Source organism: Dasypus novemcinctus, chromosome 10 (genome assembly GCF_030445035.2).
Source record: "Dasypus novemcinctus isolate mDasNov1 chromosome 10, mDasNov1.1.hap2, whole genome shotgun sequence".
NCBI lineage: Eukaryota > Metazoa > Chordata > Mammalia > Cingulata > Dasypodidae > Dasypus > Dasypus novemcinctus.
Window position 1 is genome coordinate 43721400 of NC_080682.1, and position 22683 is coordinate 43744082.

The 22683-nt window shown below is 45.5% G+C and overlaps 1 protein-coding gene across 50 annotated transcripts in view; it reads right to left on the reverse strand.

Moving 5' to 3' along the window:
* MADD (MAP kinase activating death domain) overlaps window positions 1-22660 on the reverse strand; it is a 49090-nt gene extending 26430 nt beyond the window's left edge. For 13 of the 50 annotated variants that reach the window (XM_071218048.1, XM_058306235.2, XM_071218045.1 and 10 more), the window contains exons 1-19: window positions 22354-22654; window positions 18721-18865; window positions 17517-18113; window positions 13067-13370; window positions 12395-12526; window positions 11729-11842; window positions 10955-11035; window positions 8530-8708; window positions 7948-8183; window positions 7607-7763; window positions 7229-7332; window positions 6952-7142; window positions 6316-6569; window positions 5939-6078; window positions 5031-5132; window positions 3173-3275; window positions 2616-2802; window positions 2368-2518; window positions 1889-2095 (exon numbers count right to left, since the gene is read on the reverse strand). In XM_071218048.1, the coding sequence (XP_071074149.1) occupies window positions 1889-2095; window positions 2368-2518; window positions 2616-2802; window positions 3173-3275; window positions 5031-5132; window positions 5939-6078; window positions 6316-6569; window positions 6952-7142; window positions 7229-7332; window positions 7607-7763; window positions 7948-8183; window positions 8530-8708; window positions 10955-11035; window positions 11729-11842; window positions 12395-12526; window positions 13067-13370; window positions 17517-18113; window positions 18721-18782 (3301 nt within the window). In that variant the 5' untranslated portion in view covers window positions 18783-18865; window positions 22354-22654. Of the gene's footprint in view, window positions 1-9; window positions 64-1888; window positions 2096-2367; window positions 2519-2615; window positions 2803-3172; window positions 3276-3637; window positions 3698-5030; window positions 5133-5938; window positions 6079-6315; window positions 6570-6951; window positions 7143-7228; window positions 7333-7606; window positions 7764-7947; window positions 8184-8529; window positions 8709-10954; window positions 11036-11728; window positions 11843-12394; window positions 12527-13066; window positions 13371-17516; window positions 18114-18720; window positions 18866-22353 lie in introns of all 50 variants that reach the window. The other 37 variants (XM_071218055.1, XM_004457957.4, XM_071218053.1 and 34 more) reach the window with 9 other exon arrangements.
* Between the last annotated feature and the right edge of the window lie 23 nt (window positions 22661-22683).

Below are 22683 nucleotides of genomic sequence, written 5' to 3' on the forward strand. Positions count from 1 at the left end.
GTTCCTTACTCTGTTTTTCCAAAGTTTTTTGCTTTTTCACTTCCTGGTGCTTGTTCCACAATTCTACCCCAGATGCAATGCAAGCAGGAGAGAAAGACAGAGAGAGTCAGAGGCTGGTCAGACAGACGAAATGGAAACCCTCCCCCCTCCCGGGTTGATTCAGTCTTAAGCACAGGACTACAAATCAAGAGATAAAAAAGATATCTTTGTTTTGGGGGAGGGAAATAAAGAGATCCAATTCCTTCCTCCAAACTCATGAACTAAAGACTCCAAATATCTAATCCGAATTCCATTGTGGCAGAAAATCCTGCAGGATGTTACAACTGTAAGGGCCCTTAACCAAGCTCCTACATTTTAGCCTGCAGAAACTGATCCTAAAGAAGCTGGAGTACTTGCTCAAGATTGTGTAACTTAGGATCAGTTTAAACTTTCCACTACATTCTACTTCCTTGGCCAACTGAACTTTCTTTTCTGGGGAACAGTAATATTTAAAGATTCAATTAGGTTATCACTTCAAGCAGCCAAACAATTTCCAGAAGCACGAGCATAAACCTGTTTGAGTCACTGGATTGGACAGAGGTCAGCTCACACAGGCGGGTACATCCCTTCTTGTTACTACCAGGGCAGGGGCGGGGGGGAACGGACACCTTGCCCTCAAACACAGTGTCTGTTCTACAAACAGACCCATTCTTAGCCATAGCCAATCATCTGGAAAAATGCTTTTACCTGGCCAAAGAGCTGGCCATTTCAACTGACCTGCGAAAGTAAAGGGAAACTAAGTTCCTCTTCTGGTATAGAGGTGAGAAGGAACATAAACTAATCAGGAATAGCATCTTAATAGGGGAAAAGAAGAGAGAATGCTCATCACAGCAATTCTTTTCCTGGAAGGAACTTTAGAGGTTACTTAGCCTGATCTTCTCATTTCATAGATGTGGAGATAGAGACCCTGAAAGGGGAAGTGATTTGTCCAGAGTCAGATTCTTAGCTGGAGGCAGAAATAGGACTAAAACCCTAGACCTCCAGACTTACTAGAACATCCCATCAGGCAGGAAAAAGCCAGGGTTGATTGCCTCTAGGATAATATTACACTGGGCTAGAGAAGTGTAGCCCCCCTAAAAAGGAAACTGGTTCTTCATTGCTATTTATGGGAGCATAAGGCAACTAACTGTCAATTGTTGTGGAAAAGGGGACAAAGCTGGAGCATATTCAGGGACCTAGAACCAGAAAAAGAAAGACATAACCTAGAAGACTCAAATTCTACAAGTAGGGAGTGAGCTAAGCAGAGGTGGCACCCAGAGGGTGCCATAGAGAAACACAAGCAAACTCTTCATGGAGTCTAGTGAGGAAGGGTTTCAAGAAGAGCTGACCCAGAAACATATACCTCTTAGATCCAGACCCCAGGGAAATGGGGCTGCTGGAAAAGTTCCATAGGAACGAATTAAAGAGCAGTGGAATGGTTGGATGGGGGAAAACTGGCTTCAGAGACCCTGATGACCATAATTTTATAGCTCAAAGCTGCATTTATAAACTTCCTCATTCCTTCCAGGTGCTCACACGGCAGCTTTACAATGTGGATGAAGAACTCCAGAGGTAAACAAAAAGAGGGATCCAGGAATATGGCTGAGATTCCCTGCCCAAAGCCTTACTGAGTCTCCTATACCAAACTTCTATTCTTCATCTAAGATGTAGGTGGGGGTGGCTATAAGCCAAACATAAGCTAGAGAGGTATAAAGAAATGCCATTTGAAATGGACACAGACCTATCTCCCTCTCTGGAAAGCAAAGCATGGGGACGAGAAAAGCAGGATTCTGGATGAACTGAGACGGGGAGGGGAGTGAGATTTAAGAAGCCAGGACCCCTCCACCCCTCCAAACACAGTTATACATACCAATAGATGCTACAAAATTCTCTTCCTTTAAGCTCCTGGTGTCTAGTTCCTTAGGACCCTTTCCTGCAGTACTTGGTGCCCAAGGTCCCAGCTGGGGAACTCTCAGCTGTGCCATAGTCTTTGGGTCTCCCCTGGCAGTCAGGCCAGGATCCTTGCCAACTGGTGTACTGACACTCTCTGTTGGACTTCTTTTCCGCTTGTCTGGTTCTGGGAAAAGATCAATATAAAAAGTAGTCAAATGAGGTTAGTAGGTGGGAAGCAAGGTATGGAGAAGCAAGGATACAGGAGGGTGTGGAATGGAAGAAGTGCAAGGAAAGCCGGCCTCTTATTTGTATGATGGAGAAATATCTGCTATATATAAACACGCACTAGAAAATAAAATCCCAAAGCCTGATGGGAAGCAGCTTGTTGGGAAATCAGTCATAGGGATAAGTAAGCTCCCTTTGGGAGACACGAGGCCCACCTGGCACAATCCCTACCTTTACTGTAGTAGTGGGTCTGAGCGATCTCCAGAAGCCCAAAGATGCTGGCCATGCCGCCCAGACCTGCATGGGCATAGGACTGCTCCAGACTGAGGACTGTACACTTGAGCAGGTCTAACATCCCCTTGTACACCTTTCGGCTGATCTCCTGCAACAATAACCCAGGGGCTAGAGTCGGCAAAATTGCCTTTGGTGCCCATGTCCCACCTGCCAGTTGATTCCAACTCCCAACTCCACACACTGACCACATCTGGGATGATGTCCTGCCGGGAATCCTCCTCTGACTGTACTGTGCGGTTCAGCTTGCTCAGGACAAAGACCCGCAGCTGCTCACTCTCCAGCAGCCGCCGTACCTTCTTCATGTTGAGCCAGCCAACACCCTGGCCATCCAGCACACTGTGCACCACCTCCTTCAGGAACTGCTGGTTCTCACTAGGAGGGTCACATACCACCTCTGTGGTCATCAGCTCCTTTGCAGAGCATTCCCCCTGTCACCACACTAGATATTGCCTCCAGGGCCAAAACACAAAGTCAAGTCTCTAAATGGCCAATTCTAGCACATACCCCACCTCTCCAGATAACCTGGGGTGCCTGAGTACCCACCACAGCTGTTTCACTGTCAACACTGTAAGCTATTATGCTTGCCTGGGATTGAATCAGAATGGGAAGTGCTGGCAGGAAATTCATTTCATCTCTACCCTACTGAGAGCTTTTCTCCCACTCTCGAGTATCCCTAAAGTTTTGTCTAGGAACCACTACCTCTACCCAAGAACTTTGAAATGTGTTCTGCCATTTTTATTACCTAGAATTGCTGGATCGGCCCTGGGGTGATGGAGGCTCTCTTTTCACTGTCGGGCTGTGCTTAATGACAGATGACTTCTGATCCACTAAGGCCCTCCTGTTCCCTATAAGCCGGGAAGACAGGAAAGAGAGATATCACTATCGTAGCTTGGACGCTGGCGTGAGCACAGCCCTGGGCGGCCACGTTCCACACCCACTCCCCTGCCGGGCTGGGTGAAGGTGGCACCAGGGCATCACACACAGGTAAAAACCAGCCATGGCAATGTGGAGGAGGTGGGGATGGAGACTCAGGCCACTCCACATGCACCAGCAGCAGGCCCCATGGGCAAGCATGGGTGTCACGGGGGACGGGGCAAGGCAGGTCACTCATATGATGCCGCTTGCTCCATGAGGAGGATGGCCCTCAGGCAGGCACGGAAGATGCTAGGAAAAGAGAGGTCATGCACAGCTCACAGGCGAGACCCACCTTCGCCACTCCCGGGGCCGGCGTCAGTAACAATCTCCATTAGAGTATTTAGCCCAAATACTGGGACACAAAATACACAATTAGTAGGTGCACCACAATACCCCAATCCCTGTACCCCTCAATGGAGTTGTAAGTTAGATCATCTGAGCGTAATCACAAAGCTTGAAGAGTGCGTATAACCTGGGTTCTTGGGCACCTCGGAGCTGGAAGCCTGATCCAGGTGATCAGGAATCAAACAAGGCTCTAGGAAAGGCCACCCCTTAAGACCATGGCCTCACAAAACCTGTACGGACAGGGCAAATGACACGAGGAGCCTTTGCGTACTACACAGGCACATGCATGAAGGAGGGACCACTAGGTTTTCATTAAACATCCAGCATGGGGGTCCAGAGGGCTTGCAGGTATGCACAGGGAAGGGCCCTATCTGGCAGGCCCCATCGTGGAGTGGGGTGGGGTTGTGGGGGTACGAGATGGGAGGTGGATGGGAGGTATAAGCGCATCAAATGAGGTGAAGCTTTGGCATGCAATGAAAGAGTTATCAATTGCTCTCCTCTTCAAATGCATCAAAGGGAAAGCCAGGGGCACTAACACCTTTCCTTCCCTAACCCACCAGTCCTGTGTGGGCTCACTGGAGCAGGGCTACTTAAGTTCCTACATCACTAATGAGGAAGTCCTTTTGCTCATTGATTTTATTTTTCCATCCCCAAGAAGGAACATTCCTTCAACTCCTGGCATTTTTATTCACTGGGGATGAGGGGTTACTTAAAGAAAACGTGGTGTTGCTTCTCACTGTACTTCCTACCATAATGAAATATCAGCATAAGATCCAGAAAAAGTAAACAAAAGTCAGATTAAATTCAGAAGAGTCCCTCAAACTGCGAGTGATTGCAAAGGAAATTCATGTAAAATCTTAACTGTCTTAGAAGTCAACCAACACTCCCTGGCTGGCCATAGGCCCTAGGTTGGCATGTGGCCAAAGTAAGAGGTTTCGTGACTCTGAGGACACTGCCAGACTCTCCACCACCATCCCCTGGTAGGCCAGCTCCTCAGGATGGGGTTCATTCTGAAGTTCAGGCAGTAGGGACCAGGCAGATGACTAGTGGTACCTGGTGATCCCTGTTAATCACGTACCTCTGACAAAAGTTCCCCCAGAAGCAGCACTCATCCCACAGATGTCAGTGTCCTAGATGACATAACAGGGCCTTTTTTAGCTACAAAGGTAGTTCCCATCTGACAAACATCAGAAACCATGATGTGCAGTGAAAGCCATGAGAAGCCATAAAGGGAAACAGCCAGGTCAGATGAGTCATCATACACGGGGCTCCTGACAAGCACCATTGGCTAAAATAACTCCCAGAGAATCCTGGTTTGGCAAAAGGGGAGCTGCAGTTACCTTTCAGACTAGGGAAGGGCGTGGTCTTCTCTCGGGCACCTTTGGTGGGCAGCGTGAGGTTGGAAAGACTGAAGCTTGTACTATGGTTCCGATATAGGCTGCCTATCAATGGGAAGGCGTGAGAGCCATGAGTTAGGGGGATAAAACGATCAGGGCATTGCACTTCAATGACTTTATCATCTTCACCTCCCTCCTCTGCAAACGTAATCTCAGTGCCTCTTTCATGGAAAGGATCAAGTCTAACTTAAGGAGCCACTGCCAGGATTGCTCACAACCCAGTAACAATTCTAATTACCACCCATAATAATGGCCGAGTCCCTCATGCCCTGCTTATATAGCCTGAAAGCCAGGAGTCACTGTGCCTCAGAGCTGAAGTTGGTGTGGTCTCTGGCTTCTGAAAACACTAGCAATCCCAATTATCCCCTGGGTTGGCTCTCTGTAATCCCTAGTCTGTTGACATCTGTACCAATACCATCCCTCAAAACTGGAAATATTCTCTTATGTAAAAAAGTCAATCTCATATAGATTTCAAAGCATGTTATGAAAAAGCCCCTCATCATGTAGAAAAGATTTTCGATAAACACCCAAACCAAATGTGACCAAAATATTTCCACAAAATTTATGTACAAACGTATGATTTTGAATACAATGCATATTTTTCAGTTGACCATTCAGCTGCCTTACCAGAAACAGACTGAAGCCTCCAGCTGTAAAGGTAATGACGAGCTGTCCTTGTCCTTTATTGACCTCACCTGTAAGTACCTTATTTGTATCATCCAAATGATCTGAATCAGGGCTTGGTAATGCCAACTCAGCCCTAATTCTAAAGTCCTAAGCACCATTTGCTGAAGCCAGGCCCTACTGCTGAGAAAATGGACCAGAAGAATGAGTGAGCTTAAGGCACTTACTGGCGAAAGACATGATGCCCCCGAAGCCCTCGGTGCTGTTGTTGGAGACGGTGGAGGTGGGAGAACTTGCTCTTGAGTCTGACTCTGCATCTGAGTCACTTGCCAGTTTCAAGCTGTTGGGCCGCAGCAGCTTTTGAGCCCTTGGAATGCACAGTGGCACCTATGAGCCCCAGGCTGGGGTACCTAATCCTGGGAGTGTGGGCCTTAAGCTACACTGCAGTCACCTCTCCCTTCCCTAGATCAGAGTACCACCCTCTGGGGATGGCAGGACCACGAGAGCATTCAGACTTCTCAGGCTCTCTGATTAACCCTCACCCAGGGTCCACTTTAGTGAGGTCCTTCAGTCTACCACCTAGAAGGGATCCCCAGGCTCTCACCGATTGCCATTGACATGTTGGCTGAATCGGGGAGTGTAACTTTCCCCCTGCTCCTCATCATCTTCCTCAGGGGGAAAGCCATATTGGGGCTCGAAGTATGGATTGTCATAGGTTGGCCGGCGCACTGACCCCTCTCCAATTTCTGTCTGATGCTTGTCCACGTTCGACTTGCCAATGCTGGGAGGCACGGTAGGGAGGGGCTTGGAGACACCTACTGCTGTCTTATCATCCATCTCTGCCGAGTCAGCAGGTTCCTAAGGGCCATATTAAATAAAAAGTAGTCACCTGGTGTCCAGCGATGCCTTCCTATGTTCTCAGTTTGGCTGGGCCAGGCCCAGCCTGTCAGATTCTCAGCCCAAGGAATGCATGGGAAAAAAAATCTCTGTGACACCCCTGTTCTCTGTCATCATAAACTCTATAAGGGGGATCTTAGCTACACCCTGAACAAAGCCCAGTAACCTCCTACTGGAATCAAAACTGTTTCCGATAGGCTCTAAGCTATAGGATCTAAGGGAAAAGATAGGAAGGCTGTGAGAAAAAAGGCAAATTAATGGTTACAACGTGGCTTTCCTAATGGAGATGAGGCCCACATCCCAAGCAGCTCTCACTTGTCCACCCCTCCAAAGTCTCACGTACAGAGTTGGCTCCGTGGATGACAGTGCTGGGGCTACTGCTGGCGGTGGTGCTGGAGCTAGAGCGCAGTGGGGGGTTTTCCTGGGTGTTCTCGCCATCTGGACCAGGCTCTTCTGCTTCCTTCTGGTTCTGCAGCTCATCAATCTCTACCTCACTGGCATCCCCCAGTGCCGCATGTGTCAGAGGATCCATATCTGTCAAAGCCCAAGGATGGCAGGTATATATACCACCCCAGAACCCCTGAGCTGGCCAATTCCACAACCCCCTCCAGGACACTTACTAGGAGTATCACCATTGATATCGCATTTCATCATCTCGCTGACAAAGTCACCAAGGGATGAGTAGGAAGAACTTGAGTCATCGTAATCCATACTATCACTACCACTGCAGAATGAAGAACAGAAAAAACAGAAAGAAGGGGCAAAGAAAAGAATCATCAGACTGCTTTAAGGGAAAGAAAAAGGTGAGCACCCCTATCTCAAGACCAAGGAACAAAATAAAATAAGGAAGCCAAGAAAAAACTATCAGCCAAAATATAACCCAAGGCTTCAAAGACTGATCAAAACCTTCCGAGATTTTGCCCCATTGTGCTAAAGAAGCGCTGGTGAGAGCTTCCTGGCCTTAAAGAAGTGTTCTGCTGTCATAAGAGACTGCTCACCTGTCATCAGTTGGGTCAGAGTCAGAGGCACGTTCTGGTGGCATACTCAGCGCGTCAGCCATCTGAGAATTGCTATCATAGACTCGGTAATGGATGGGCTGCAGCTGATGAGCATACCACTTTGGCTTGTCACCAATCAGGGCTGGATCGAACATATCTACCCAAGGAGGGTGGGGTGGGAAGAACAGCATTAGCAGCACGGGGAAAAAAGGCAAGCAGGAAAAGTCTAAAGCAAACAGGAACAGAAGGGGCAGCTCAAAGATGAGAAAGGGAAAAGGCAAAAGGAAGAGCAATCAGGACAAAGGCAGAAGGTGGGCCAAGCAGAGGGCAGGGGGACTCACTGTTGTGAATTCGCTGGAAGGCATAGTTGGTGGGATTAAGGATCCATTCTCCAAAGTACTCCACAGCCTGAGTCCTGGCCAATTTCTCAGCAAAAGCAGTCTGCCGGGGACGTGAGGCTAGAAAGGAGCCAGCTTGAAAAGCTACCACAGGTCGAGGGAAGAGACGCAGGGTACGTGTGTGCATCTGAAAGCCCTGTAGCACGTTGGGGGAGTTGAAGAAACGTACCATGGCCACTCTGGGGAAGAAGGGGGTGGTGAGATCATCTGAGTCCCAAACACTGCTGGGTAAGAAGGCCCAAGATCCAAAATCACCCCCCAAAGCCATCGGTTAACAGGATTCCAAAATCAAAGCAAGAGATACCTTCAAGAATTCTCCATCTCTCCACCCAAGGTTTAAAAGGCCTAAGAGTGTAATGAACTCTTTCCTCTTTGCTTTAAGAGAGATGGCAAATACAAGTCAAATATCATACCCACTTTATAAATAAAGAAATTCTGGCTTAGGGAAGTAGTCTGCTCCAAGATCACTGAGAGAGAAAGAGACCAACTTAAGAATGTGTGATTGCAGAGTCTGCTTGGTCTTACCTGGTAGCAACATCCACAGAATCTACATCATTGCCATAGATGAGTGGATTGAATTCAGTGGAAGGAGTGGACTGCAGGTCATTAGAAGGCCTTCCCAAGAGAAGTGGGATATCCTGGCCCTCATGAAATTTCTCTAGATTGAGGATGGGCTGGGTGTTGAGACTCATGCTGGCTAGGGCCTATGGAATAAGAAGAAATCCTCATACAAGGCAGATTTCTGGGAGACAAGCCAATAGCATCTCCTAGGAAAGAGGCTTCTTAAAGTTTCCATATCACACTCTCCGCTGAAAAATTTCTGCAACAAAGAACTGTGCTAATATGCAGATCAAGGCCAACCCTTCAAGCCTTAATCTTTGAAATAAGAATCCAAGTTTTTAGTTTCTGAAAAATAATCTAATTGTGTAAATTTTCAGCTCAAGCCAACGTAGCTCAAAGCAACCTGACCAGATCTGAAGTCTAGGGCAATGGTTTTCAAACCTTAATCATGAAATCTTGTTATTCAATTGAAATCTCATGTGGTGATATAAACAGCTGAAACATGTAAAAGCAGAGCTTCTCCGAAGGGCACAAGGACATAGGCTGAAGGACATAGGAACCAGAGCCTCAGGGCATAGTGCTCCCAACCTAAACCAGCCCCTAAGAGGCTTCAAAGTGCAGTCTGAAAGTTACTGGTCTAGACTAGCAGAGCCCAAACTTAATGAGCATAGGAATGACTTAAGGATGTTAAAATTCAGATTCTAATTCAATAAATCTGGGGTGATTGTACATTTTTTAAAATCAATTTTATTGATACCTATTCATAAAAATTACAATCCATCCAAAGTGTACTAATTCTGCATTTTTAACAAGCCCAGGTGATGCCAATGCTGCTGGTCTATTCACCACACTTTAAGTAGCAAGGATCAGAATACAGGGTCAATGAGCCCAGGGATCTTAGCTCCTATAAACATGTGAAGTATAATCCCATATATCAGCCCTTTCATACTAAGGCAATCATCAAGCATGAAACACCAGCAAGGAAAGACAGAGAGATTTCTGAATTTGTAATTCTCACCAGATTCTGTGGTAAAAGATATCATATTATATCCGCAGCAATGAAACAAGTGATACAAAAGGACCCATTTAAATCCAAATAGGTATCACCTAGAGCAGGGGTTTTATCAAGGGGTCCATGAGCTTGAATAGAAATTAAAAAAACAACAACATTATTCTTGTGGGATGTGTTGGTGCAGGCATGATATATTTATTAAATAACACACAGTATAATGTGGACTTAGTAAGGGGTCCATGGTTTTCATCTGACTGGCAAAAGGGTCCATGGAACAAAAAAGGTTAAGAACCCCTGACCAAGGGAAGCAGACTTGGCTAACTGCTGGAACATCCGCCTACCACGTGGGAGGTCCAGGGTTCAAACCCAGGGTCTCCTGACCCGTGTGGTGAGCTGGTTCATGCGCAGTGCGGATGCACACAAGGAGTGCCCTGCCACAGAGGAGTGTCCCCCGCGTAGGGGAGCCCCACGCACAAGGAGTGTGCCCCGTAAGGACAGCCACCCCCCGTGAAAGTGCACCCTATGTGCTGACGCAGCAAGATGACACAACAAAAGGAGACACAGATTCCCAGTGCTGCTGACAGCCATGCACGTGGACACAGAACACACAGCAAATGGACACGGAGAGCAGACAACTGGCGAGGTGGGGAGGGGAGAGATATAAATAAAAATAAATAAATAAATCTTCAAAAAAAAAAAAAAAGCCTGACCAAGAGGTACTACTAAATACCTCAGACAACACACAGGGAGATTCCTGAAGATCTTTCAGAACAGAGCAAGGATTCCTAAAATTAAATACAGTGCTATCTACTGGTGGTCCTACATAACACATAGAGCAGGACAAGGAAGTGGAGCCTTGTCATGTTTTACCTTCAGGTACTGTACTCAGCATGCAGAAGAGGAAGAAAAAAATCCATCAATGTAAGTGGACTTAAGGGACAACTCAAAAAAAGGAACTTTTGAAGGAAGGATTCTATAGGGACCTAGGGATAGATTCAAAAAGAAAATATAAAAAAGTCAGATTGCCCAAACTACTACCATCTTACAAGACTGAGAGCGCTCCAAGGCCAAAAAGAATGGCAGGTATGGCAAGAAATGGGAATTGATGAGTTGTTTTATATTGCATTGTAATATAATTAGAGGGTAGGAGGGTATTAAATGAATTAGAAGGAATCTAAAAGGCACTTTTTGAGATAATATTCACCCTGCCACCCAGAAATGGGATACAACTCTCCTTAGGCTTCCTACTGCCCACTCAAGGCATAAAATCTGCACCACCTGAAGTTTGAAAGGAAGCTGGCTCTTAGAATAACTGTCTTTCTACCGCAATCCTGTATCATCTATTGCTTCCCTTTATTTTCTTCATTCTTTACTTGCCTGCTTTAAATGTTTTTTCAGCTCTAATGATTCTGGTTCTGGCAGGATAGGTAGCACTTCTGCATTGGTTGGGGCAATCACCTGCACAAGAGGAAAGATAATAGGCATGTTCTTAGAATTGCTCAGGAGTTTCTCTTACATAACGGTAAATAGAAGAGGAAGTCGTATATACAATATTATCAGGGTACATATGAATTCATGCACACTACATATACTCATATATCTGATATACATACATATCTGAACGGAAATATATCTAAGTGTTATTGGTGATTATCTCAGGATAATAGGATTACAGTTTTTGCTTTCTTCTTTACATTTATTTGTATTTGCTAAAGTTACAATGAATATATGTAAGGGTATCCTTGAGTCTATTACACTGCAGAATGTCAATATAAGTTTGTTCTTTTTCCCCAAGTCTCCATCAAAAGACAGCTTCTTAATGGAAACCAGGCCCCAGGAAAGCCATCAGGAGATGACCTACACCATATGCAATGGTCTGGCAGCCACACCTGCCCTACTGCTCTTGGAGCATGCAGGAGGGGCACTTAGTTCTGGCAAAACTGAATCTTAAAATTCTTTGAGTCCTAACCAAGAGCCTTTTTAGACAACTTACTAGCCAATGAAGTAAAAGCAGAATTGAAAAAAAATGGATTCAATGAGTCTCATAATAGAAAATAACCCACAACTTAGGTGCCTCTCCTGAGAGCAGTATAGAAAAACAGAACATAATCCTATTCCAGATCCTACAAATGTCTCAGCCAGGAACCTCACCCTACTGCTGTCCAGATCCACTAGCCACACATCATCAGGCATTTTAAAGTCCAGTTTGTAGAGGAAAAAGCTGGCAGGGACCCCAATGATGTATGGGGTTGGAGCCAGCAGCAGCTGTGGAAAAGAGAGAGAGGATAAGAAACAAAGAATAAAACTTAGCATGATCAATTCCACTTAATGAGTCAGGATTTTTCTATATATGGAAGTTGAGGTCTACAATCCCTTTTCCAAAACTCTTCAAGGTTACATTATGTAACACCTGCAGCAAGGTTGGGGCCCACAGCCTATAATCATTAACATCAATAAAGCATTGGTTTTGCCACCAAAACAGTACTGGTCAGGTTAGATTTTGCTGATAAGTGATTGAGCACTAGTACTGACTGATGACTTCCTTGGGCACTGACTAAGCCCTCTCCCTCAGGGAGATGAGAAATCAGCACTTAATCTTATTGGGTATCTCTTGTATGTGATTCATTGCTTTTCTCTTGCTGCTCTCAGATTTCTCTTTGTCTCTGACATTTTGATTAGTATGTGTCTTGGAGTAGGTCTATTAGGATTTATTTGGATTGAAGTATGTTGTACTACTTGGACATGGAAAATTATGTCCTTCAATAGGGCTGGACAGAGTTGGGAAGAGTAGAGGTGACAAAGCCAGAAAAGACTCACCTGCTCTGCTGATGCCATGCAGGTGGGAAGCAGTGGGATTACAGGAAACATATACTCCAGGGGGTAAATCATTGCCACGAATGCCATCACAGACATGGAGAGTGCATTGTAGTCTCGGGACTGTAGCACCATCTGCCACAAGCCATACCATAAGGATCACTCAAGAGTAGAATATAAGAAGTAGGAGAAAACACCTTCCAACACTGTACTTTAGTTTCTGTTCCACCATCCCTCCAGCTCTAGGAGCTCGGCTTCCACAATTACCAGTGCCCAATGCCCCAGCTGGCTTGCCACCTCCCAACCCAAGCACCACTGTCATCCTCTTGGGAATCACTCCTTTACTGTCCTAGTTCTTGTACACATACGCACACACACACCCCCAACTCAGGATCACTCACTGAAACAGAACTTTTGATATTTTCAGAGAATTAGGTCAATAAAGTTAGGGATAATTCAACTGAGTAGCAAGCCTGTGAACATATTCCCACACAATACCAGTACCATAATTCAACCCACACCCACTGAGTACCTGCTGTATATCAGGCATCATGTTACCTCCTAGAGACGAAGCAATAAAAAATATGCAGAGATGCAAACTCTGTCTTGAAAGAACACATGGTCTAGCCTCTGCCATTCTTCAAAGCCCTTCCCCTAGAAAGCTGGCCCTCTCACCTTGTGCTCTAACAGGATGCAGGTTAGCACCTGAAGACAGGCGTCTACACCCAGAAGTTCCAAGGGAAGGTGTAATGGAAAATCCACTAGGGTGAATCGAGAGGGGTCTGGGAGAGCAAAGGTCAGAGCTGGCTGAAGCTCCTGGGGTAGGACCTCAATGTCCACTCGCTTCTGCCCAGAGATGGGTACTGGGGAGCGCAGTAGTCGATAGATCCAGGCCTCAATTTCTCGAAGGTCATGCAGAAGGGCACTTGACTTCTCTTCCACAAGCAACGATCCAGTAAAAATGCGCCACATGGTGTCCCTGGAGAACAAACAGCAGGAAGAAGACACGTAAGCATCAGAGGCTGATACCCCACAGCAACCCAATATAATTAGAGGGAGTATTATGATGACAATTGGAAAAGGAGCATCAACAGGAAAGCCCACTCTTTTGGCTCAGACACTACCAGAGGTTATATATGAAGGAGTGAAAAAGTATGCAAAGAATGTATATGTGATAAAATATTTAGGAATAAATTTAACTAAGGATGTAAAGGACTTGTACACAGAAAACTATAAAACATTACTGAAAGAAATTAAAAAAGATCTAATAAATGAAAGGATATCCCATGTTCATGGATTGGAAAATTAGATATTGTTAAAATGTTGTGATGGATTGAACTGCGCATCCCAGTTTGGACATGTTCTTGGTCTTGGTAGCATTCTGGTGGCTGTGGACTCACTGTAAATAAGATCTCTTGGGAAGTGGATGTGGCTTAAGCAGTTGGGTGCCTGCCTCCTGCATGGGAGGTCCCGGATTCAGTTCCCAGTACCGCCTAAAGAAGATAAGACAGCAAACTGATGCGACAGCTAGCTGATGCAAAAAGATGATGCAACAAGATGACACAACAAGATGATGCAACGAAGAGACACAATAAGGAAAACAATAAGAGACACAACAACCAGGAGCAGGTGGCTCAAGCCATTGGGTGCCTCCCTTCCCCATGGGAAGTCCCTGGTTCAGTTTCTGGTGCCTCCTAAAAAGAAGATAAGCACACAACAAACAGACACAGAGAGCAGACAGCAAGAGCAAAACAAAAAGGGGCAGGGGAGAAAAACAAATTAATTAAATAAATTAAAAATAAATAAATAAAATAAGATAGCTTCAAGATGTTACTTCAGTTAAGATGTGGCCCAGCTTAATCAGGTTGGGCTTAAACCGGATTGCTGGAGTCCTTTATAAGCAGTGGGAAAGTCAGACGGAGAAGGAAGCATGGGGAGTAACCAGAAGCTGGAAGTCAATGGAACCCAGAAGAGAAAGGAGAAGATGCCACGGTATACATTGCCATGTGAAGGAAAAGTCAAGGAACGAGTATTGCCAGCAGCCAGCCCCTGCATGCCACAGTCTTCAGGCAGAATGATTGCCTTGCCAATACCTTGATTTTGGACTTCACCTAGCCTCAAAACCATAAGCCAATAAATCCCTATTGCTAAGCCACCATATTATAAGGTATTTGTTTTAGCAGTTGGAAAACTAAAACAGATGTCAATTCTACCCAAAGCAATTTACAGATTCAATGCTATACCATTCAGAATTCCAATAGCCTTCTTTGCAAAAATGGAAAAGCCAATCAGCAAATTCATATGGAAGGGTAAGGGGTCTTAAATACCCAAAATCATCTTGAAAAAGAACAAAGCCAGGGGATTCACACTTTCCAATTTCAAAACTTATTACAAGCTACAGTAATCAAAACAGTTTGGTACTGGCACAAGGAAAGACATACAAACCAATGGAAATGAATTAAGAGTTCATAAATAAACCTTCACATTGATGGTCAATTGATTTTTTACAAGAGTGTTAAGTCCACTCAATGGGGAAAGAACAGTTTCTTCAACAAATGGTACTGGGAAAACTGGATATCCAAAAGCAAAATAATGAAAGTGTACCCCTACCTCATACCATATACAAAAATTAACTCAAAATGGATCAAAGACCTAATATAAGAACTGAAACCATACTTGAAAAAAACACAGGAGCCATCTTCAGGATCTTATACTTGGCAACAGACTCTTAGACTTTACACCGAAAGAAAAAATAGATAAATTGGATTTCATTAAATTTAAAAAACTTTTGTGCATCAGAGGACATTATCATAAAGTAAAAAGACAACCTACAGAATGTGAGAAAATATTTGGAAACTATATATCTGGTAAGGATTTAACATCAAGTGTTTATAAAGAAATACTAGGGAAGCAGATTGGCTCAACTGATAAGAGTGTCTGCCTACCATATAGGAGGTTCAGGATTTGAACCCAGGGCCTCCTGACCCATGTAGTGAGCTGGCCCACACTCAGTGCTGCCATGCGCAAGGAGTACCATGCCACTCAGGGGTGTCCCCTGCATAGGGGAGCCCCACATGCAAGGAGTGCACCCCACAAAGAGAGCCATCCTGCATGAAAAAAGCGCAGCCCGCCCAGAGTGGCGCCACACACATGGAGAGCTGACGCAAGAAGATGTTGTAACGAAAAGAGACACAGATTCCCAGTGCTGCCGAAAATGCAAGCAGACACAGAGGAACACAAGCAAATGGACACAAGAGAGCAGACAATGGGGAGGGGAGTGAGGTTGGGGGGGAAAGGGTAGAGAAATAAATAAAATAAATGTTTAAAAAAAAAAAGAAATATTAGACTCAACAAAATAATAAACAACCCTATTAAAAAATGGACAAAGGACTTGAATAGACATTTTTCCAAAGAAGATATACAAATAGTCTATAAGCACATAAAAAGATGTTCAACATGATTAGCCATTAGAGAAACGCAATCAAAACCACAATGAGATATCACCTCACACCCTCTAGAATGGCTATTACCAAAACAACAAAAAAACAACAAAAAAACAGAAAACAAATGCTGGTTAGAACACAGAGAACTAGGGACCCTTGTACATTGCTGAAGGGAATGTAAAATGGCACTGTAGAAAACAGTTTGGCTGGTCCTCAAAAAGCTTAACAGAACTACCATATGACCCAGCAACCCCACTTCTAGGTAATACACCCAAAAGAACTGTAAGCAGTGACTCCAACAGGTATTTGTACACCAACGTTTTTATAATAGCCAAAAGGTGGAAGTAACCCAAGTGTCTATAAAGAGATAAATGGATAGACAAAATGTGGTATACACACATAACGGAATAATATTTAGCTGTAAAAAGGAACAAAGTTCTGATATATGTTACATGGATGACCCTAGAAGACATCATGACAAGAGAAATAAGCCAGACACAAAAGGACAAATATTGTATGATCACATACATGAAATAATTAGACTGTGCAAATTCAGAGAGTCAGAAATTAGAATATAGGTTGACAGGTATGGGGGTGGGGATTGGGACTTAACACTTATTTGGCACAGAATTTCTGCTTGGAGTGGTAGGAAAGTTCTGGTAATAGGTGGCGGACTTGGCCCAGTGGTTAGGGCATCCGCCTACCACATGGGAGGTCCACGGTTCAAACCCCAGGCCTCCCTGACCCGTATGGTACTGGCCCATGAGCAGTGCTGATGCGCACAAGGAGTGCCCTGCCATGCAGGGGTGTCCCCCGCGTAGGGGAGCCTCACGTGCAGGGAGTGCACCCTGTAAGGAGAGCCGCCCAGCGTGAAAGAAAGTACAGCGTGCCCAGGAATGGCGCCACCCACACGGAGAAATGACACAAGATGACGCAGCAAAAAGAAACAGATTCCCGTGCCGCTGACAACAATAGAAGCGGACAAAGAAGACACGGAAAAATAGACACAGAGAACAGACAACCGGGGTGGGGGGGGAAGGGGAGAGAAATAAAATTTAAAAATTAAAAAATTAAAAAAAAAAAGAAAAGTTCTGCTAATGGATAGTGGTGATGGCAGCACAACATTAGGCATATAATTAACACCACTAAATTGTACACTCAAAGTGGTTAAAAATGGGAAATTTTAGGTTGTATTTGTTCTCACAAAAAATTTTGGAAAAAAAACCCCCATAGAACTGTACAATACAAAGAGTGAACAAAACCTTGTTGTAAAGTATGGACTTTAGTTAAAAAATAATTACAGAATTAGTCCACCAGTTGTAATAATTGTACCACAGTGATGCAAACACAATAATAGGCAAACTCTATGGGGTGGGAGGGAGGGAAGAATATGATTTCTGTTAACTTACAACTACTCTGAAAAATAAAAATAAATTTAAATAAATTTTAAAAAGAAATGTACACATGGTAGGACTTATTGTTCTGCCTACATCAAATTCTGTGGTAGAGGGTCCAACTCAGCAGTACTGTTTACTTAGTAAGGACCAACACAACATGTAGTTTGCTTAAATAGGTTGGCAGGACCTCAGGCTTTAGGAGAAATTTCCTATGCCCTTCACAGACAATTATCCCTAACCTCTAAATGTTTCCCCTCTCTTCTGAGGGTCAGTGGCAAACTGTACCTTTGTACGCCGCGAGGAATGCCCAGTTTCTTGCCCAGGAGTCGCTCGCTGCAGCAGTCCACCAGACGTTTGAGGGTATACAGACACTCTCGGAAGGTGGAGAAGAAGGGGTAGTGGCTGAGCACGCACAGGGACGTCAGAGTGCTGTTGCGGGAGCGCGTTCCTCCCTTGGCCCGGCGTCGGCCCCGAGGAGACTGGTTCACGTCAGGGGTAGAGTCGGCACTGGGGGGCTGCAGGGATGAACCACTCTCTGAGCTCTCAGTGCCCACCTCGTCTGAGGCACAGGTGACCCGGGCTCCTTCCTTCCCACGGGACCCTGCCCCGCCTTCTCCCTTTTCCTTAGGCATTCGCTTTTGGAAGGAGCGGTAGAAGTTAACGCAGATGCCATAGCGCGTGACTCCAGTGTCTTTGTCAGTGAGGGTGAAGACAAAAGAGGTATCATCCCGCAGGCTTGTGCGTCGCTGCCGCACACTCAGACACCCCTCCGGCTGGCAGAAGAACACTACATCTGGGGGCAGGGGGAATTCGGTGTGATCCTCTAAAGGGTATCGCCGCAGCAGTTCAGGAGTCTGGGCCACACTGTCACTGCTCGGATGCCTGAAGAATATAAAGACAAATGCAGGAGGCTGAAGGATAGACCTATCTATCAAATTTTCACCACAGTCAACAAATGAAGCTCAATAGGCTATTTTGGAGAAGTAACCTCAATATAGGACCTTGGAAAATATGAGTGCTGCTTGCCATATTTAGGTGGCAGGCTAAATGAGTTCTGCACCATCATGACACCTATCTGAAATGAAAGGAAAATTACAACAATAAAATGATCACTAACACCTTAAAACCATGAATACCTGTGAAGGTGTATCACCAAAAGAGCCTACATAGGTAGAGAAGGAGCACAATATACTTTTATTTTTTACAAAATAAGGAAACTGGGATATAAAGTGTATCAAATTTGGTCAAGATCACAAAAGTGCTGTTTAAGAGCACAGTTTTGCTCTGTCTACACTCCTCAAGGCCATTACTCTCAATCCACTTGGCTGTGTGTCTGTTGTTTTCACTACTGGCATCAACATTCCTGCCAGGGTAAAACAATAGGGGAAGATGAGATATATAAAAAAACATGGGAATGGGGAATGAGAATAACTGGAAATTTTGTGGCCATCCCAGATGACAAGACAAAAATCAGTCACTTCTAGGTTACCTGGCGCCAACGATCACTAGATAGTCAAGTAACCTAGGACAGAACTTCTTCTTTTGCACCATGGTTCCAATTCATCAGTTCATCTCAGAGAAAAGTCAGCACATCAAGCATGGAGTCAATGTTCCCAAAGGAATTCTGATAGTATCTGAAAATTCAAGTTGAAAAGGAAAAAAGTACTGATAAGATCCACTGCTGTGCCTAAGGGACTTAACCCTCTCAACTTCAAACCAGGCAGGAGCATAGGTCATAAGGTCTTCCATTTTAGGCTAATGATAAGAGAACATGACACTTTCCTGGCCTGGAACTCTGGCTAGGCTTAAGAGCTCACAGAGTCAAATGTCATGAAGTAGGATAAATAATGGCCTGCCTCCTCATCCCTACAAATTAATTCATTTCCAGCTTAGCCCCTATGCTTTGTTTCTGTAAAACAAACCCAGGCAGTCTACTCTGGACTCAGATTAAAAAAAAAAAATTTTAAGTCATTTTCAGGACAGCTCCTGGGTGGATCAGGATGAAACCAGATCTCCAACCAGCACTTACCCACATTCCTAGGTCTAGAAGGAAACCTAATTATTCTCTGTTCCAACATTCTGCAGTCAGCTTGATATGAAACTACCATATAAACTATATAGCAAATTACACTCAGACAATAATGACAGCTGACTATTCTACTGCATATGATCTCAAATGAATGTCTATGCCCCAATTTTCTCATCTAAGCCACTTTTCTACTCGCTTCAAGGAAGAAAGGGGGCCCAGTGGCTATGGCTACTAGCTCTGCCCTTGGTGCTGAATCATAGTCTTTCTCCTCTATTCTAGTTCCAGGATTGGAATCAGTAATATTACACATACAGATGTGATCTTGTCCTACTATATCTTATAGATATTAAAAAGTAGATGCATGGGAAACGGACTTTGGCCCAGTGGTTAGGGCGTCCGTCTATCACATGGGAGGCCGGCGGTTCAAGCCCCGGGCCTCCTTGACCCGTGTGGAGCTGGCCCATGCGCAGTGCTGATGCGCGCAAGGAGTGCCGTGCCACGCAGGGTGTCCCCCGCGTAGGGGAGCCCCACGCACAAGGAGTGCACCCATAAGGAGAGCCGCCCAGCGCGAAGGAGGGAGCAGCCTGCCCAGGAATGGCGCCGCCCACACTTCCCCTGCTGCTGACGACAACAGAAGCGGACAAAGAAACAAGAAACAAGACGCAGCAAAAAGACACAGAAAACAGACAACTGGGGGAGGGGAGGGGAATTAAATAAATAAATAATAAATCTTAAAAAAAAAAAAAAAAAAGTAGATGCAGGAATACCAGGATTTCTGCAGGAATAGAGAAGACATGCTTAGAGGAATGTGTAAACTATAATCCTAAAAATAGGAAACACTTACACAGTCATAATTTTTTCCCTGTTGGATCTCCGTTCACTTCTCTAAATAAAATGTTTCGCTCCACTACAAGGTTATATTGCAATGCTTCTAGGAACCCATCTCTGTGCTCTGCACAGGGCCACACTAAGACCTTGCTCACTGTACATACAGAGAGAACTTCATTAAACTGCATACATAGACACATAGACATGCATACACACAGTCACACACCACTCCCTTGTTTGCTGCCTGTGCTCCCATACACACAGACATATACACACACTCCCTGCATGTGTAAGGCCCTATTTGATTTGGACAATGAGGGCAAGTTCTTTTTCTCTCACCTACCTAATAATAAACAAGAACTTTTTGCATCACCCGCGCTATACCCGAAATGCTGCTCCCTCCTTTCTCTTGCTCCCAATAGAGGACCTGCAGGTAATAGGATTCAGCTTTGTCTCCATAGCGACTCTGGCTCCCAGCACTATTTATAGCAGAGCCACAGCCTTTCCCCTGCTTGGTGACCGCACAGTGCTAGCAGCTGCTACTCTAGAGTCAGCCAGGGCCCAAAACAATTCACTCTTCTTGAACCTGGAGATACCTCTTCCACTGATACCTACTTAAGGATTAGGCTCTCCTTTCCCTTCTATCCCCAAGTTTACTTTGCACTTTGTCCCAATTCTGGCTCCTCACAACCAAAACCAAGTTCCTGAGCATACCATGTACTCGTTTCTAAGCACCACCACTGCTTCATTTACCTAAACAGTCTTTTGGTTCTCCCAACTGCTATGGAGTCATGAGCACACTGCAGAAGGTGGGGCACTTATAGAGCTGAGCTCAGCTCCTCCCAACCAGAATGAGATGGGGTGGGAAGGAGAGAAATGAGATAGGAGATGGGATCCTAGCTCCTCTCCACTGAGAACCATTTGACAAAATTCAAATCATTATTATATGCTACAGTCCTCAGCTCCCTCCAGAAATACAAGGACCTTGGGATCTTCTGACTGTTCTAACTACTAGTGATAGAAGAGATTTTAGTCACAATTCACATCTCAAACATTGCCTTTAGTTATTCAGAATGCACAGATAACCCAAGCATTTTGTCTCACCCCCTTCCTCTTTCCTCCTCAGAAAGACTAAATCTTAATACTCCCTATAACCGATACTTTCTCTTCATAACCAGCCAGGCTCAGACTTTTGACTCTTGTCTCAACCACATGTACTAACTACGGAGACCCTGGTTTCCGATTCCATATATTCCAAAGAAATCAAGCTCAAAATGCATTCCTATCCACTAAGGTCCTACATCTCCTATCCACTCCATCCAGCTGCAGATTTAGTGCCTTTTCAGCCTCCAATGGCCATGCTAACCAAACCTTAGATGAGTCCTCCTCTCGGGGCAGGATTTCATAGTAAAAACCCACAGGAACCAGAGAGCGATATGACATCTCTGCTGACGTGAGCACAACAGGAGGCTCTCCTCCCCATCACCCCCTCCCCGGGCAGTGACCTTGCAAGCGCATCAGCACAGACTGGTCCAGCGTGGGGGAGAACTAGAGCAATGAGGCAGGCAATAAGCAGGGTTGGAGAAGAGGGAAGGGCAGGCAAAGGAGGAAGAATTTAGAGACGCACGAAGGTGGGGAGGGGAGAAGTTGGAGGAAGATTAAACAGTGCTTCTGCTCTCCAGCGTGCCAAATTTGAAATATCAAATTAAAAAACTAAAAAATATATATAGTATATACATATGTTTGATATATATAATTTATATAATTATATATAATTTAATTATATATAGTATATATTGTTTAAAGAATATATATATACACACATACATATACATATATTGTTTAAAGAAGCAATCGTGGCTCTCCGAACCCTAACCAGAAATAAGGTGTACACGCGCACATGTCAGGCGCTCATCCGGGCTGGGCCCGGGACTGGACAGCTCTGCCCGCCCCCTCACCTGCTGGACAGTTCTCCTCAGCCCCCGCCCTGGAACCAGCACAGCCCGCCCGAACCGCAGGAATTGAGCCCAGCAGCCTCGAGCAGTGTCCAGGCCCGCACCCCACTCGGCAGCCCGGAGCACCCCCACTCCTGGCCCCGCCTCCTTCCTTCACGGAACCCCCCTTCACTCCTCCTCGAGACCCCACGCCCTCTTACACCTCTTTAGGGCCTCCTCCGCGTCTCCTTACCCCTAAAGCCCCAGTTTCCTCTCAAAGCCTTTGCTTCTTCCTAGGAGCCCCCATTCCAATTATCCTTCCAGGGCTCACCGTGGTGGCTCGGACTTTCCCACCTCTTGAGCCTCGGGGGCCGGCCAGGCCAGATGCGATGTCCCCGGACAACTGAGCTTCAGTCGCTCCCCAGCGCGGCGCAGCCGGGAGCGGGCGCCAGTTCCGCGTCTGCACCAGGGGGTGCGTACCACTCGGACCGGGGAAGGGAGGGGAAAACTGAAGGGGGCCGAGGGCCGTACCATTCACTCGCTAGGGGAGAAGGGCTCCGAACCAAGCGCTGAAGGGTGGAGCGGGCGGCTACGCACACACCTATCGGTGTGGGAGTGGGAACGGGTTGGGGAGCACTGGGTCAGCTCAGCGCCGCTGAGT